We start from the raw sequence: 13,727 nt of genomic DNA on the forward strand, positions 1-13,727 counted from the left end.
CCGTCACCAGCACCGGTGTGTCTCCCCCTCCACCACCACCGCTTTGCCCATGAATGGAACCTTCTCCTTTCCCAGTCATCTGATTTGATCAGCCTGTTAGCCTCCTGGCGTGCTCCGACGCCAGAAATAAAAAGAATTAAAAAAATAAAATAAAAACAAAACTCTGTATTCTACGGAATTGGCCGCCAAAAGGCCAACACCGTTGCCATTGTCATTGCCGCTAGAATCCTCTCATGGCATCGCTTATGCCCGACACTGACTCGAACTAAACATGACAGTAATTAGTAGTACTCATCGTCAAACAGACCTAAACTTCTTAGCGCCAGTTAGCTGCGAAAGCTGAGACGAAGGCCTTGCTATTTTTGTTGCCCAGTGCTGGGTTGGTCCGCCACCGGCCATTCCAATTGCATCAGACCCAGTGGTCCCGATCTAATGCGACCCAAAGAAAACCCCCCCAAACAGGCGGAAAAAGAAAGAGGAGACAGACAGAAAAAAAAAAAAAAAATAATAAAAAAAAAAGATGGACCTTAACTGACATCTTGCAGTAGCCGCTGACCTAACACGCTGTCTGTCTCTCTCTGTCTCTCGCTCAATCATACAAGTCAGTGCAGGAAGTCCTGAGGCTGGCACTTTGGCTGCTGCTCGTTCATTCCCTCCTTGATCCATCCCATCCTATCCCATCACTCCATCCTCCATCTGCTTGTATATTTACTTTCTTTTCTTTATTTTTGTTTTTATTTTTCCTTTCTTTATCCTTCCGGTGGCGCCCCTCGTTCTCACCACCTTCTTACTTCCTTCCCTTCGTTTATATTCCCAGAGAGTCTATCGCTACTATTTACTACTCGTCATTCTATTCACCCCCCTCACCCCGCTGGTTAGGTTTTCAATACCCACCTGGAGCATGGCTTAGAGAAAGACAAACTTTCCCCATGTCCGATTCGAGCCTCTAATTGTAGTTTAATACTGTCCGCTCGATCTCCTGTTATGCTACTGCTACTACATGTCCTTCGCTTCGCAACTTTGCTCCGTTAATCTCTCTTCGGGATGGCGCAAATCCTCGACGTCTCACCCGTCGGGTGGGTTTTCATGAGAGAATTCTGGTGGCAATATGTACGTGCCTGTGTGCCCTGCTTCGGAGAAACTTCTGTGTTAACTTCTTGCTAGGTTCTAATTGCCATCTTGCTGGCAAGTGTGGTTTGTGGGTGTACATATCTTACCTACTCTGGCACCCGCAGGGCCATACGATGGTATAAGGTGGGTTCTCACCCCAATATGTATATGCTAATTGGAATCACTTTGTCTGATATATCCTTTCAGACAAGACCGCGTGTCGAAATTGTTCCGGCTGCTGTCACTCAACGCCTGGACAAGATTGCCAACCAACAGCTTACCCTGGCCGCGGCGCATTGCACGAAACGGAAGCCTACATCCGTGGGAGTCTACCTAGGTACTTTTGCTACTCCCTTGGATGAGACGCATCGTCAGCTTCTCGATCGCTACGACCTCTTGATTGTGGATCCGTCCAAGTCGGGGGTTGTTCAGGCCATCTCACACATCGATGGGAAGCAGGTCTTGGGGCGAGTTGATCTCGCCCTAGTTTCTTCCCAGCAGGATTCAACTCTCGCCGCCATTGAAAGCATCGACAGCATCCTGGCCGGGAGCTTTCACGGAAGTGCCTTCTCCGGTATTGTGCTTGCGAACTGGGAGGACAAGTTCACGCCAAAGGTTCTCACCAAATTGGCTGAAGCCATCCATGGTCTGGGTCTGGCCGTGTATTTGGAAACAGGACCACCCACGTTCCTCGAGGATGGCCAATCTCTACAAACTTCGGCTATCTCTGGTCTGGTCGTCCGAAATGCTAGCATCCTCCCCGACGGTCAGAAGCGCGACTATTTCCAGCTCGACAAGCTGCGTCCAACCATCAAAGCCTTTGTGTCAGAGGCATGCATGAGAGACTTTTTGGTTTTGGCCTGGGAAACCATCGACGACGATGTCACGCTTTCCAATGCTGTTGTTCAACGATCTATGCAGTGGTGTAATTTCTACAGTGCAATTCCGTGGATTGGCCGCAAGTCCGCTCTGGAGAACGCGGCCATCAATGTCAAAACCCCGGAGCCGCTCTCCTCCTTTGGCTGGCTGAAAGATGCAGAGACCATGAAGGCCCACGATCGCTGGCGCACCAACCTCGACATTGCACGCAACTATGTGGCCAAGGCCTCTTGGGATACACTGCGCGCATATTTCCCGTCCCTGGACGACTTGCTCTTTTCTTCGGAACAGTCGTCTAAAGGTAAAAACACACCCGCCAACAAGCTCCGCGAGCCTCCGGAATGGGTCGCTCAAGTCAAGTCTCAGGGCAGTCCGCTATCCATCTCCATGGCTGGTGTTGAATACAAGGAACTTGGTTGTTTTCCGCTCGGCTCAGAGGCCACCCCGGTTGCCTTCGCAGAAATCGTTCATTCCCAGCAGCGTCTGAAATCGCTGAATCTGCTTCATCCGGTTCCGTCGTCGAAAATGCAAAACATGGGGCTCCTCCTTCGACAGTTCTATGAAAACTTCGCCCTCTCGAGCTGGATGGCTTCGGATCAATTGGCCGCCTCGATCAAGGAATTGTCGAACATGGCGTCCAACGATACGTTGCGAGTTTACCTCGGGTTAGATTCTGGTCTACGCAAGAGTGCTGATGTTCGCTTCTGGGCTGTGTATCAGATGGACGCGGATAGTTTTGATGTCTTTGCCTCGAAGAATGCCCAGGGACTGGCTGGCACCGTATTACACACCTTCCTCTCCGCCAAAGGCTACCCCCGTCACGTTTGCTTCGAGGCAGAACTCGCGTTGGCGAGATGGTCAAAAGATATCAACGAGGAAATCGGGCTACCGCGCCGCATCATCCAGGACATTGACGCCTTGAGTCCGGAAGAGCGGCTTTTGCTGTTGCAGCATCTGTCATTGACTGATGCCAAGGGCGATCTTTCTGAAACCATGTGTGCATACATCCGGCGACAACTTGTGGACGCCCCGACGCTAGCTCAGCTGAAGGAGCTCAACACGGTTGCCTATCTCGAGGGGTCGGCTTCGCCAGAAGTCTTGATCGAAACTCGCATGAATTGGTACAAGGAACAGGGCTGCCAATACCCTTCTGCTGCCGCGTCTCTTGCATTGTTCTACGAGGCGGAATCGGTCTTCACGAAAGTACTGCGAGAGCGGAGAGAAGATGACCTCGCTCAAATCTCAAAAGGTCTAGGACAGCTAGTCGAGGATGGCCCTATCGATGCTTACACCGACATCATGGTCCTGTCGTTGTTCTGCGCTGCACGAAAGGGTGCTCTCGACGAGATCTATGCCGAGGTGACTGACCGCAACCCGTTGTTCAACAACCAGTCCGATCAGGCTGCAGCTTTCGCCGAATCGTTCGCTCTAGGATCCCGATGCGAGGCCTACTTTGATGTTTCGCCCAGTGCCTTTGGTAAACTTCTCTCGGATCGTTTCCGTAAAAGTTACAACGATGAAAAGCTTCCTGACTGGATCCACGGTGCTCCAGACATGGCCACTTCATATGCCGGTGCTCAGATTGATGTTGATCCCACTCACAAGGTCAAGCCCATGCGTGGATACCAGCGCTTCACTTTCCTTAGTGTGTTCGCTTTCCCGGCTCTGATTGATATCATTTTGCTCACGATTATCGGTCGCGGACTGTATCTCTCTGCCTTCATGACGGCTGAGGAGCAACAGAGCGCCACTATTGCGCTCATGATTTCGCTCTTGCTCTCCGGTGCTATTGGCACCTGGATTGCATGCGGAGGACCCTATTATCTCATCTCTATGGCCTTCGCAGCTGCCAATATGTTCGTTCTGATCAGGCTCATTGCTGGTATCGCTTTCACAGTAGCTGGTGGACTCATCGGGTTCATCTGCATTTCGGCCGTCAAGAGCCCACGTGCCGGAATCATCTTCTACCTCTACCTCATCGCACTGACACTCTATTTCTCGTGTTTTGCCTCGCTGGCGAGTTTCAGCTACCCTGGCTCCACGTTCCTCTCTGGCCGCAAGATCATCTTCGCGTGCGTTCCGATCTTGTTTGTCTCGCCCATCGTGACCACCTTCACCGGTCATGATTCGGCCATCTATCTTGCCGTGATCTATGCTTTCATCGGATTGCTGCTGCTCGGTCTGAGATCGGTCTCTTCCAAATGGGTCACTTGGTACCAGAGCATTCGGAGAACAGACGATACCGAAATCCGAAAGTGGTACGTTGCGACTTACGGTAACAATGATGAGAAGGTCTTTGGAAACTTGAGTGACCCAGCAGTCCTGAAACTATCTCGGGAAGCGCTGCTCAAGGATGTCCTCGCGGAGACCAAACGCTGGTTCTACCAGAAGCCTACCACGGACAAGTTGGTGCTGGAGCTAGCCAAGGATTGGGAGGCAACCAACTTCCTCCTCGACTGGTACTGCAGATATGCCGACGTGCCTAGGCCAATTCCTTTCAGCTCTTCCTGGAACATCCAAACTAAGGTCGGACTGGAGGTGCTTCGGAACTCGCAAAAGGGCATACGGCTGCACAATGCCTTTATCCAGTGGCGACAGTCCAGCAGAGAAATCGGATGCGGTGTCTTGTACTTCCTGCTAGCCCTACTCGATAAGTGGGTGGAGCTACTCACCGGCGGCCAACTGACAGGTCTTGCCCCTTCGGTTAGCAGTTCGCAGCGGATGGCCGTTGGATTCGGTCTCGCATACTACCTGATCGGTGCGGTCCTCATCGACACCAAGGCTCAGGAGCTTCACGATCTCATTGGAAAGCAGACCACGCTTGCTGTGCCCAACGCCAAAGATATCCGCTTGGCACAGAAACGCGATGTGAAATACAAGCGCATGGTGTACTGGAGGACTCTCTTCAAGTATCTCGGGTGGCACGTATGGAGTTTGGCTCTTGCCACCGCTCTGATCTGGACCTTCCAGGATACAATGGAAGCGATGATCATCTTTGTTGCTTACATTCTGGCATACACCGGTCTCCTTTGGTACCAGTACACGAAGATCTTCTCTGGCCCGCATGCCTTCAAGACCCTACTCATTGGGTGTGTTGTCGGCTTACCTGTTGGTATCGCTCTCAAGACGTGCCTGCCGCATTTCCTGTACTCGGAGGTCATTGGCCTCGGGTCTGCCACGTGGACTGTCGCCATTCTCACGCTATTCAAGGCCAAGATGGGCATGCCGAAGAAGGTCTCCTCTCCTGTGGAGCTTGGAAGGGTATTCCATGCATACACGTCTCCGTGGTCAGATCCAGAATGGTCCCAACAGGAGCTGCAAACGTTCTACGAGAAGCTCTCGCTTGTTCCGTCCGACGCGCGCCTGAGCCTGAATCCGCAAGCCCATCCCGGTGTGGAAGTCAAAGAGATCCTGCTTTCGCGTAGAAAGGAAACGAGAATCGAAGAAGCGTTCCCGAAATCTGACGATCTCGTAAACTTGGCGTTGGGAGCTTGGGGCAAAGGCGAACTCTCCCTAGAGCTTGTTCCTGTTGGCTCATTGGGTCCTGGCATTCATGCATTGTGTTGCAGTACCTCGGCCCAACTGCACATCGCCATCTGTGTAGGTCGGGGACTGGACCAGCGAATTGACGTCGGTGCAAATTGCCAGGTCATTGCTGAGACTCTGCTCCACGCTGTTGCGGAGTCGATGCTGCATATGCCTCATGAACATGCCGTGCTTGCGGAGTCGCTCGTCACGGCAGGTGTGACAGAAACTATGGCACGTCAACTCCGCGCGGAGTCCAATACACCCGTGGTCATTCGCTGGGCTAAGAAGGAGCTCCTCCAGCAACTATGTCTCGGATTTGACTGTGATGCTCACTGGGAAAAGCTCCCCAAGGACGTCAGACAAGCTTTGATCAACCGGTGCCTTGGTCAGCCATGCCAGCTCTCTGAGGCTAGCCGTAAATGGCTCGAAGGAAGGCTTTGCCAATTCGATACTGATACTCTTGATGTGCATGTTGCCCGAAGCAATCTCGGAGCTGCTAGTGCTGTTAGCATCCTGGATTACGCACACTACGGTACCGGTGAAGCAGCCACCTTCAATGATCCTGAGACTCCCGAGCATATCCCGTATGTCCCGAAGAAGCTTCCTTCGATCATTCAAATGCTGGCAAAGCCCTGGAACTCCGTCTACTACGCGCTCGCTTCAGTTGTCAAGTTCATTGTGGTAGCCCTCGTTGCCGATCCCGAGTTTCAGCGAGAATTCGATCATGTTATTGGGCAACACCACGCCATTATCCGTGTACCGGCTACCCTGGCGTTGAGCTTGCTCTGGTCTTACTCGAGAATTATGCAAAATATCGGTCTCTCCTTCTTTTTGTTCCACGGTCGTGACAATGTGAAACAGCTCTGGGATGAGGCTAAGGGAATGACCATCAGCATCCAGAAGAGCAGGTTCATCATTCAAAGTCTGGACGGCACATTCACTGCCTTCAAGCACGATGAAACGGATGGAGGCTTCAAGATCTACTACTATTCTGGCCAGCACAAGACAGAGCCTGAAGGCACAAAAAGCCTCAGCTACGTCTGCGTTTACTCCAAGGATGTCCTGCTTATGGTCCGCCAGGAATTCAAGGGTGGAAAGCTGCTCAACGAGTACCACTACGATTACCGCGCCCCGACTAAGAAGGCCTTTGGCTTGTCCAAGTCGTCGCAAGCAAGAATCCCAATGGGCCGGCGTTGTGTCCGCGGAGACAACCACTTGCAGAGTGTTCAGTACAACCGCAAGGGACTTATCGAAGCAGGATCTTACATGAAGGATGGAAACCTGATCCGTTTCAAGTACCATTATCGCAAGAATCCCCGCTTCGGTGACGAATTGCTTCGGGCTGAGTTTGCACTCTCGCACATCACTTGTACCGTTTCGTGGTGCGCTCCTCCCCTGCGCCATCCTGAGAAGATTGACCGTTGGATCCCTCACTCCAAGGTCACCGAGGCAACTTTCGTTCAGGGTGCCGATGTCTACGAGGCGCGTTGGCTCTACGATCACAAGTTTCATCCCACTATCTTTACCACGCTCAACGGACAAAAGGTGCAGACGCCGCCCATGATGGAACACGACTACCTCGCTGTGCTGGCCAAGCCGAAACACACCAGCTTTGTGCATGATAATCCTCTCTTGTACTGCGACAGCCTGAACTCAAGCATCTTCAGCCGGTTCTTCGGACTCACCAAGAAGCGCTTCCCTGTGTCGACGTCTCGCGCCCGCTCCTTGATCTGGAAGGCCTGGAAGGAACGTGTCGACTTTGATGGTGTCATCGTTCGCTGGATGGATGAACGACTCTTGCGCCGAGACAAGACCCTCGCTCCCTACTGGCGTAGTCGGGATCGCGGTGACCTCGCTTCGGCCAAGAAATATCTGGATGTCCGGGCCGATACCATCACAGCCAGTGCAGACCTGGACGACAACATCTCTAGCTGGACCCCGCTTGCCGTGAAGATCAGTGATCTCTTCAATTTTGGCCCTGGTGGTGATGCTGTCGTCAACACGAGATCCAAGGACTTTGGCGCTGATACAGAGAAGAACCTGCATGTCATGGCTGCGGACAATGGTACCTGGCCCAACGAAGGAGGTGGTGTTTCTGCATGCCGACGCGATATGATCAACTCGCTGAGGACCATCAAGTGGCATATGATTTGCGAGTCTGCCAATGACTTTGGCATTCCCAAGCATCAAACCGAGCAGAACATTCTTTCGTTGAAGGTTGTCCCTCTCTGGGGTCTCGACTTCCTCACGCCCACGCACGGTCTCTTCAGGAACAAGCTGGACTCGGAAGTAGAGAATGTTACTTCTGCCAGTGAGATGGACATCAAGATGAACTTTATCCCCATCCTGACGGCACTGGTCAAGGGAGCTCGCGCTATCCACCTGACCAAGGCGGATATCCAGCAGGCTACTCGAGCCCTGGTCAATCTCAACACCTACTTCCAAGATTCCCGCCACTGGACCCAAGTCTGGGACAGCGAGATCGTCAAGGAAAGCTGGCGCGACCTCTGGCTCAGTCAAGAAATGCCCAACACCCTCCCTTCGTCTGAGTGGTTCCGCACGGAGCTCCCCACGCTGGCGTCTCTCGACATTGCCTTGGAACTCTGGTATCGCTACCTCTTCATCTTCTCCATCCCGATCCCCGAGAAGATCCCCAACGTGTTCCAAGCATCGCACCACAGCGTGAGCGCATCTTACGGTGTCGTCTGCAAGATAAAGCGAAACTGCACCCTCCAGATCTGGGACCATGCCATCAGTTGGCGTGAGACCAATCTCTGCCTGTCATCCGCCCTCTGCAAGCTCTCTCCCTTCGTCCGCAACTCCCTCCTAGGCCTCATGCGTGTCACTTCCGTCCTAACCTTGCACCACGCCGACATCATCTCCCCCTGCGCCGACTTCTTCAACCCAGGTTGGGAAGTGGAAATCGGCACCTGCCAAGGCACCATCGAGCACCGCAACGTCTTCCGCCGCAAGGTTGACCCTGTCGTCAACGGTATCACCGACATGCAGAAGTTCGCCCCGGTCAAGGAGATTAAATCCCAGCGCCCAACCGTCACCATGCTTTCCCACGTCTGGTACGCCAAGGACATCAAGATCGCCCTCCTGGCCGCCGACATCATCATCAACCAATGGAAATTCGACGACTACCACCTCGACATCTACGGAGCCATCGACAAAGCCCCCACCTACTCCACCGAATGTCAAGAAATCATCGCCTCCAAGGGTCTCCGCGGCAAAGTCACCCTCCGCGGCACCGCGGACCCCATGAAAGTCCTCGAAAACACCTGGCTCTTCCTCAACTCCTCCCTCTCCGAAGGTCTCCCCCTGGCCCTCGGTGAAGCCGCCCTCACCGGCGCCCCCGTCGTCTGCACCGACGTCGGCGCCTCCCTCCGCGTCCTCAGTGACCCCGACGACTTCTCCCGCTTCAGCGCCGTCGTTGCCCCCAACGACGCTCTCGCCCTCGCAAAGGCCCAAATCACCATGCTCGGCCTCCTCGGCGAATGGAGCAAATACGCCGAAGACGACGCTCCACCTCCAGTCCTCACCTCCTCCCCGACTCCCGATGACGTCGCAAAGATCACCCGTCGCATGTACGAGAAGAGCGAGCACCGTCGCAAGTTGGGAATGATGACCCGCAAGATCGTCCAGAAATCTTTCAGCGGTGACAGATACCTCCGTGAACACGAGCAAATGCTCTGGATCGGCAAATCCGCAAAGATCATGGCAAACCGTCCGCACGCCAATCTCCAAGAACCCACGGACGTCGCCACGGCCTTACAGCAAACCCTCCCCATCGACGAAGAAGTCATCACTATCCCCCGCAGCGCAGTCAACTCCTGGCGCTCGTCCGCTGCCTCCGGCATGTCCACCCTCTACAGCTCCGTCTCGAACTTCCCAATGCTCCCCACCAGCAACCAGCGTCCTTCGTCGATCCGCTCCAGTCTGAGCAATACCTCGACAGACGCAAGCTCGTTCTTGCCCCTCCCCAGCAGCGCTTCCCTCCCTGTCTTTGCACCCCGGCAGACTCTCTCCTTCTCCAACGGAACCGGCGGAGACACGCATCTCTCTCTCGGTCGTCTCTCGCCGGTGGTTAGCCGCTCAGACCGTCGCTCGCGGTCCCGGTCAATCTCCACAGCTGGCAGAGAGCAACTGCGCGGTCTACAGCGCGAGGATCTGCATCAGTACCGCAACTCGGATGTGAGCATGATGATGAGAGAGGAGTTCTTACAGTCGAGCATTTTCAGGGGTATTGAGGGTGGTGGCGGCGGTGGCAGCAATATGGTCTGAATTTGAATCACCACCCACCCACTCTTTCATTAGAGTTTATACCCACTCTGTGTGTTGTTGTTGCATCTTGTGCATATTAGTCTTATCTTTTTGGGACGAGGAAAAATACCGTCGCTCTTTTTGTATATATTATACTACTACTTACTAGTACTATATACCTCGTTTGTTCATTCTTTTGAAGATTCCTGCGTTCCGCTTCGGTTCATTGCATGGAAATCTCTGTTTATATTTCCTTGTTGTGTGGATTGGTTGTACAGATGGTGATGTTGATGTTGATGTTTGGCATTGATTTCACGGAAGCTGAATTGGACTTGCATAGCATAGAAATGTTGGGATGATGGTTCCGTTTATTATTTGTTTTTACTTGCATACATACTAAGTAGTAATATGGATGATGACTACTATTTTAATGCTTGTTTTCAATACCTTCCATGATGTATTGCTCCCGTAGTAATCACTAACGCCTTTAACATGCCCGTACATACCATACCATACCATGCTATACATGCAGTACGTAGGGACTATAATGAACCCGAAACCATGATGATATATGCATGCACTAGTATCAAATACAATAAAATAAAGATATATAGCCAGCTACGATGTATCAATTCACCAACATCGGCAACGACCTCTTCACCTTCTCCCACATCGAATCATCTGGCACTGGGTCCGCTATGCGATGCCATTCATCGTTGAAAGCGTTGACGAGCCAGCTCGATAGGCCTATCATCATCACAGCCACTACATTAGTATATTGTATTCGTGATTTGAATAGGAGGGGGGGGGAGGATGCTCACGCTCATAAACCATCCTATGCGCATTATGAAAGTTAATGCTATGATCTGAATCCGGATAGAAATGCAAATCATAGTTCTGCACGCCCGCCAAGTCGAGTTTATCTACGAGGACGAGGGTGTTCTGGACATGGACGTTGTCGTCCGAGGCGCCATGGATGACGAGGAATCGCACGGTTTGTTGCAGCGCGGTCATGTCGGTTATGGAGGTGTTGTCGTAGCCGTTGGGGTTGTGCGCGGGGGTGTGCATGTAGCGTTCGGTGTAGATTGAGTCTGGTTTTCAGGTTAATTATTAGTATTTATAGGAGGGGAAGGGGGAAGGGGAATGCTACCGTAGTGTCGCCAGTCAGTCACAGGGGCTACAGCCATGCCGTATTGGAAGGTCTGGCCGGCATCTTGTTCCAATGTCTTGAGGGTCATGAACCCGCCGTAACTCCAGCCCCAGATGGACATGCGGGTTTCGTCGACGTAGGGCTTCTCGCCCCAAAGCTTGGCTGTGGTGATTTGGTCGTAGGCTTCGTAGTAGCCTAGGTTGCCGCGGACGATGCAGCGGGTTTTGCGGCCGGAGAAGCCGGTGCCGCGGCCGTCGACGGTCACCACGATGTAGCCGAGGCTGGAGGCGACGTAGGATTGGAAGTCAATAGTGAATTTGCGGTCGACAGTTTGGGAGCGTGGGCCGTTGTAGAGGTAGAAGAGGACTGGGTACTTCTTGGCTGGGTTGAAGTGGGGAGGACGGCGCTCAACGACTTGAAGGGTGAAGCCGTCGATTGTCACGTTCTGGTAGATCTCGGTGGGAAGGGCGTATGATTCGACCATACGTGCGAGACCAGCGTTGTCTTCGATGGTCTCCTCGTACTTCAGCTCGTCAGTCTCGGTGTTGACGATTGCTTGCCATGGGATGGATGGGCCGCGGTAGCTGAGCAGGGCGTAGCCGGTTCCGTGGGAGAAAGATACGTCGTAGTAGCCGGGCTTGGAGGTGTCTGTCAGAGGCTTGAGGTTGGATCCGTCTAGGTTCACCTGGTAGAGGTGCCGCTCAGTGGGGGATTCCTTTGTAGAGATGAAGTAGACGATGCCTTTGCGCAAGTCCACAGCGGTTGGCGCATCCACTACTTCCCACTCTCCCTGGGTGAGGAGAATGGGTTCTGAGTTGTCCAGGGGCGTGAAGTAACCCAGGTGCTCGTAGCCCTCGTGGATCACGGTATCGAGATATCCATCGTGAGGGCGGCCGTTGTTGGGATCTGCTGGAATGAACCATGTGTACTGCGTAGGCTCTACCCAGCCACCATCGATCTCAGCGACATTCTCAACACGTACAAGCTTGCTAGTCCTGGCCTTTGTGTCAAACAAGAACACCTTCAGGATATCGCTTTCTCGGTTGGTTGCGCGCACAAGAATCTTCCCTTCGGTGCCCCAGACAATCTCAATAATGATACGATCATCGTCCTCGAAATCATCCGGTGCTTCGATCGAGAAAACCTCTTGCTTCTCAATATCGTAGAATTGCAAATTCACAACGGGATTGGGAGCTCCAGCCTTAGGATACTTGATTTCTCGGACCTCTGGATAATCCTCTAGTCCCGGGAGAGGCTTCTTGCCCGATGGCCGTGACAGGTAGTACTGGACGGGAAATTCAGGAACAGCCGTCTCGTTGGTACGCAAGAAAGCCACGTATTTGCCGTCGCCAGACCACCAGGTTACACTATTGCCCGAAAAGACCTCTTCCTCGTAGACCCAGTCGGGGATGCCGTAGAAAAGATCCGTACCACCGTCCTTTGTAATTGGAACAACCTCCTTCGAGGACAGCTTGCGCAAGTAGAGGTTATTGTTTCTCACAAACGCGACCATATCGGAGGTTGGCGACCAGATTGCGAGCTGCACACGTGCATCAGGATCACCTGGGTCCAATGGCTGTGCCGATTGGGTAGCAACATCGAAGATCCAATATTTTCCGGTGAAAGAATGTCTCCAATTCTTCTCGCGTTCAGACAAAAGCAGCACCTTGTTTAGGTCCGGGCTGGGCCACGTTGAGACCGGGAAGATCGTTCGTCCATCCACTTGCACAACTGCCTTTTCCATCAACACCCTGCTTTCCTGGGCAGTCGTATCGCTTTTGCGACTGCGAATGTCGTCGACCCGCAAATATCCCTTGCCCTGATCCTCTCCTTGCTCCACCAGAAGACCATCCTCGCCATTAGGGCCCGCGATCCAGGAAACGGCGTGGGACCGAGGATACCACTGTCCCGTAAGCACCTGCTCCAGCGTAACCGGTTTCCCAGAACTCGAACTCCCGGAGATTGCGCCTGCCTCGTGCGATTGCAGCGCTTCAGAGACTGATTGCTGGGCTGAGCGACTTTGAGTCACGAACAACACCAGGCCCCAAAGCCAACCTGCGACGCAGAGTATCACTAGGCCCCAAATCAGACGAGACGTACGGCTCCCAGAGGCAGCTGGCTTCTTTGACGAAGGGAGGAACGGCTCATCTGCTCCTACTTCTCCCTCTTCCACATCTCGGTATCTATTCTCATCGGATAGTCCATCGGTACCGGGGGCGGTTGAAGTGTACTTGGATTCTTCGGGGTAGGCGGTGGTATCGACGGAGAGGCCCGAATCGGAGGATGTCGAGGCGGTGGAGGGCCGTGGACGGCTCATGGGGAGGAATTCGTTGTTGTCATCCTCTTGATATTTCCCCATTATGGGAGACGATCCTTTAGAAGGAAAGATTGGTGACTCTGTGTCACATAAGATCACGAGGGGAGCGGTGGAAGGGAGTCACTGGCAGCTCCGGTAGATAAGAGCCGAGGGATCGTTATCGTCGGCTCGGGGGATCGGCGGTGATGGGGGCGATGAGGAGTGCGAAAGGTGGTGAACACGTTCGTGCACCGGATCGTGCTTTCTAGAGAACGAATGCAGTCATGGACTCGAAAACAAGGCAGAAGAGATGTCAAGAAGGTTGGGTTTCCGACGCGACTGCCGGGGAGTTGAGGCGATCAGCAAGTGAAACGGGAGGCGCAGCAGATCTACGGGGGTGTTTGTCGCCTGAGGCCACCCACGGTGTTATTCAGGCCGGGCTTCTATTGACGGCCTTTTCGGGATGCCCTACAACATACTACTCCTATCATTATTACT

At 53.2% G+C, this 13,727-nt stretch overlaps 2 protein-coding genes across 2 annotated transcripts; one reads left to right on the plus strand and one right to left on the minus strand.

Moving 5' to 3' along the window:
* Nucleotides 1–855: 855 nt before the first annotated feature.
* On the plus strand, nucleotides 856–10,221 carry gtb3 (glycosyltransferase family 4 protein). Its single transcript, XM_025702321.1, has 3 exons — nucleotides 856–1,110; nucleotides 1,165–1,254; nucleotides 1,318–10,221. The coding sequence occupies exons 1-3, from the start codon at nucleotides 1,045–1,047 to the stop codon at nucleotides 9,802–9,804; spliced, it is 8,643 nt and encodes a 2,880-aa protein (XP_025564284.1). The 5' UTR covers nucleotides 856–1,044; the 3' UTR covers nucleotides 9,805–10,221.
* Nucleotides 10,222–10,232: 11 nt separating this feature from the next.
* Nucleotides 10,233–13,569, minus strand: dapB (dipeptidyl aminopeptidase dapB). The gene is made up of 3 exons (XM_025703948.1): nucleotides 10,934–13,569; nucleotides 10,605–10,874; nucleotides 10,233–10,530 (listed from the first exon to the last, which is right to left on the minus strand). The coding sequence occupies exons 1-3, from the start codon at nucleotides 13,290–13,292 to the stop codon at nucleotides 10,412–10,414; spliced, it is 2,748 nt and encodes a 915-aa protein (XP_025564285.1). The 5' UTR covers nucleotides 13,293–13,569; the 3' UTR covers nucleotides 10,233–10,411.
* Between the last annotated feature and the right edge of the window lie 158 nt (nucleotides 13,570–13,727).

This window comes from Aspergillus vadensis (assembly GCF_003184925.1).
Source record: "Aspergillus vadensis CBS 113365 unplaced genomic scaffold BO88scaffold_8, whole genome shotgun sequence".
Classification (NCBI taxonomy): domain Eukaryota; kingdom Fungi; phylum Ascomycota; class Eurotiomycetes; order Eurotiales; family Aspergillaceae; genus Aspergillus; species Aspergillus vadensis.

Coding starts and splice junctions, on each gene's coding strand:
- gtb3 (XM_025702321.1), top strand. CDS start 1,045: ATGGCGCAAATCCTCGACGTCTCACCCGTCGGGTGGGTTTTCATGAGA. Junction 1,111..1,164: donor GAGAATTCTGGTGGCAATAT/GTACGTGCCTGT, acceptor ACTTCTTGCTAG/GTTCTAATTGCCATCTTGCT. Junction 1,255..1,317: donor GGGCCATACGATGGTATAAG/GTGGGTTCTCAC, acceptor ATATCCTTTCAG/ACAAGACCGCGTGTCGAAAT.
- dapB (XM_025703948.1), bottom strand. CDS start 13,292: ATGGGGAAATATCAAGAGGATGACAACAACGAATTCCTCCCCATGAGC. Junction 10,875..10,933: donor GACTGACTGGCGACACTACG/GTAGCATTCCCC, acceptor CCTGAAAACCAG/ACTCAATCTACACCGAACGC. Junction 10,531..10,604: donor GCATAGGATGGTTTATGAGC/GTGAGCATCCTC, acceptor TGATGATGATAG/GCCTATCGAGCTGGCTCGTC.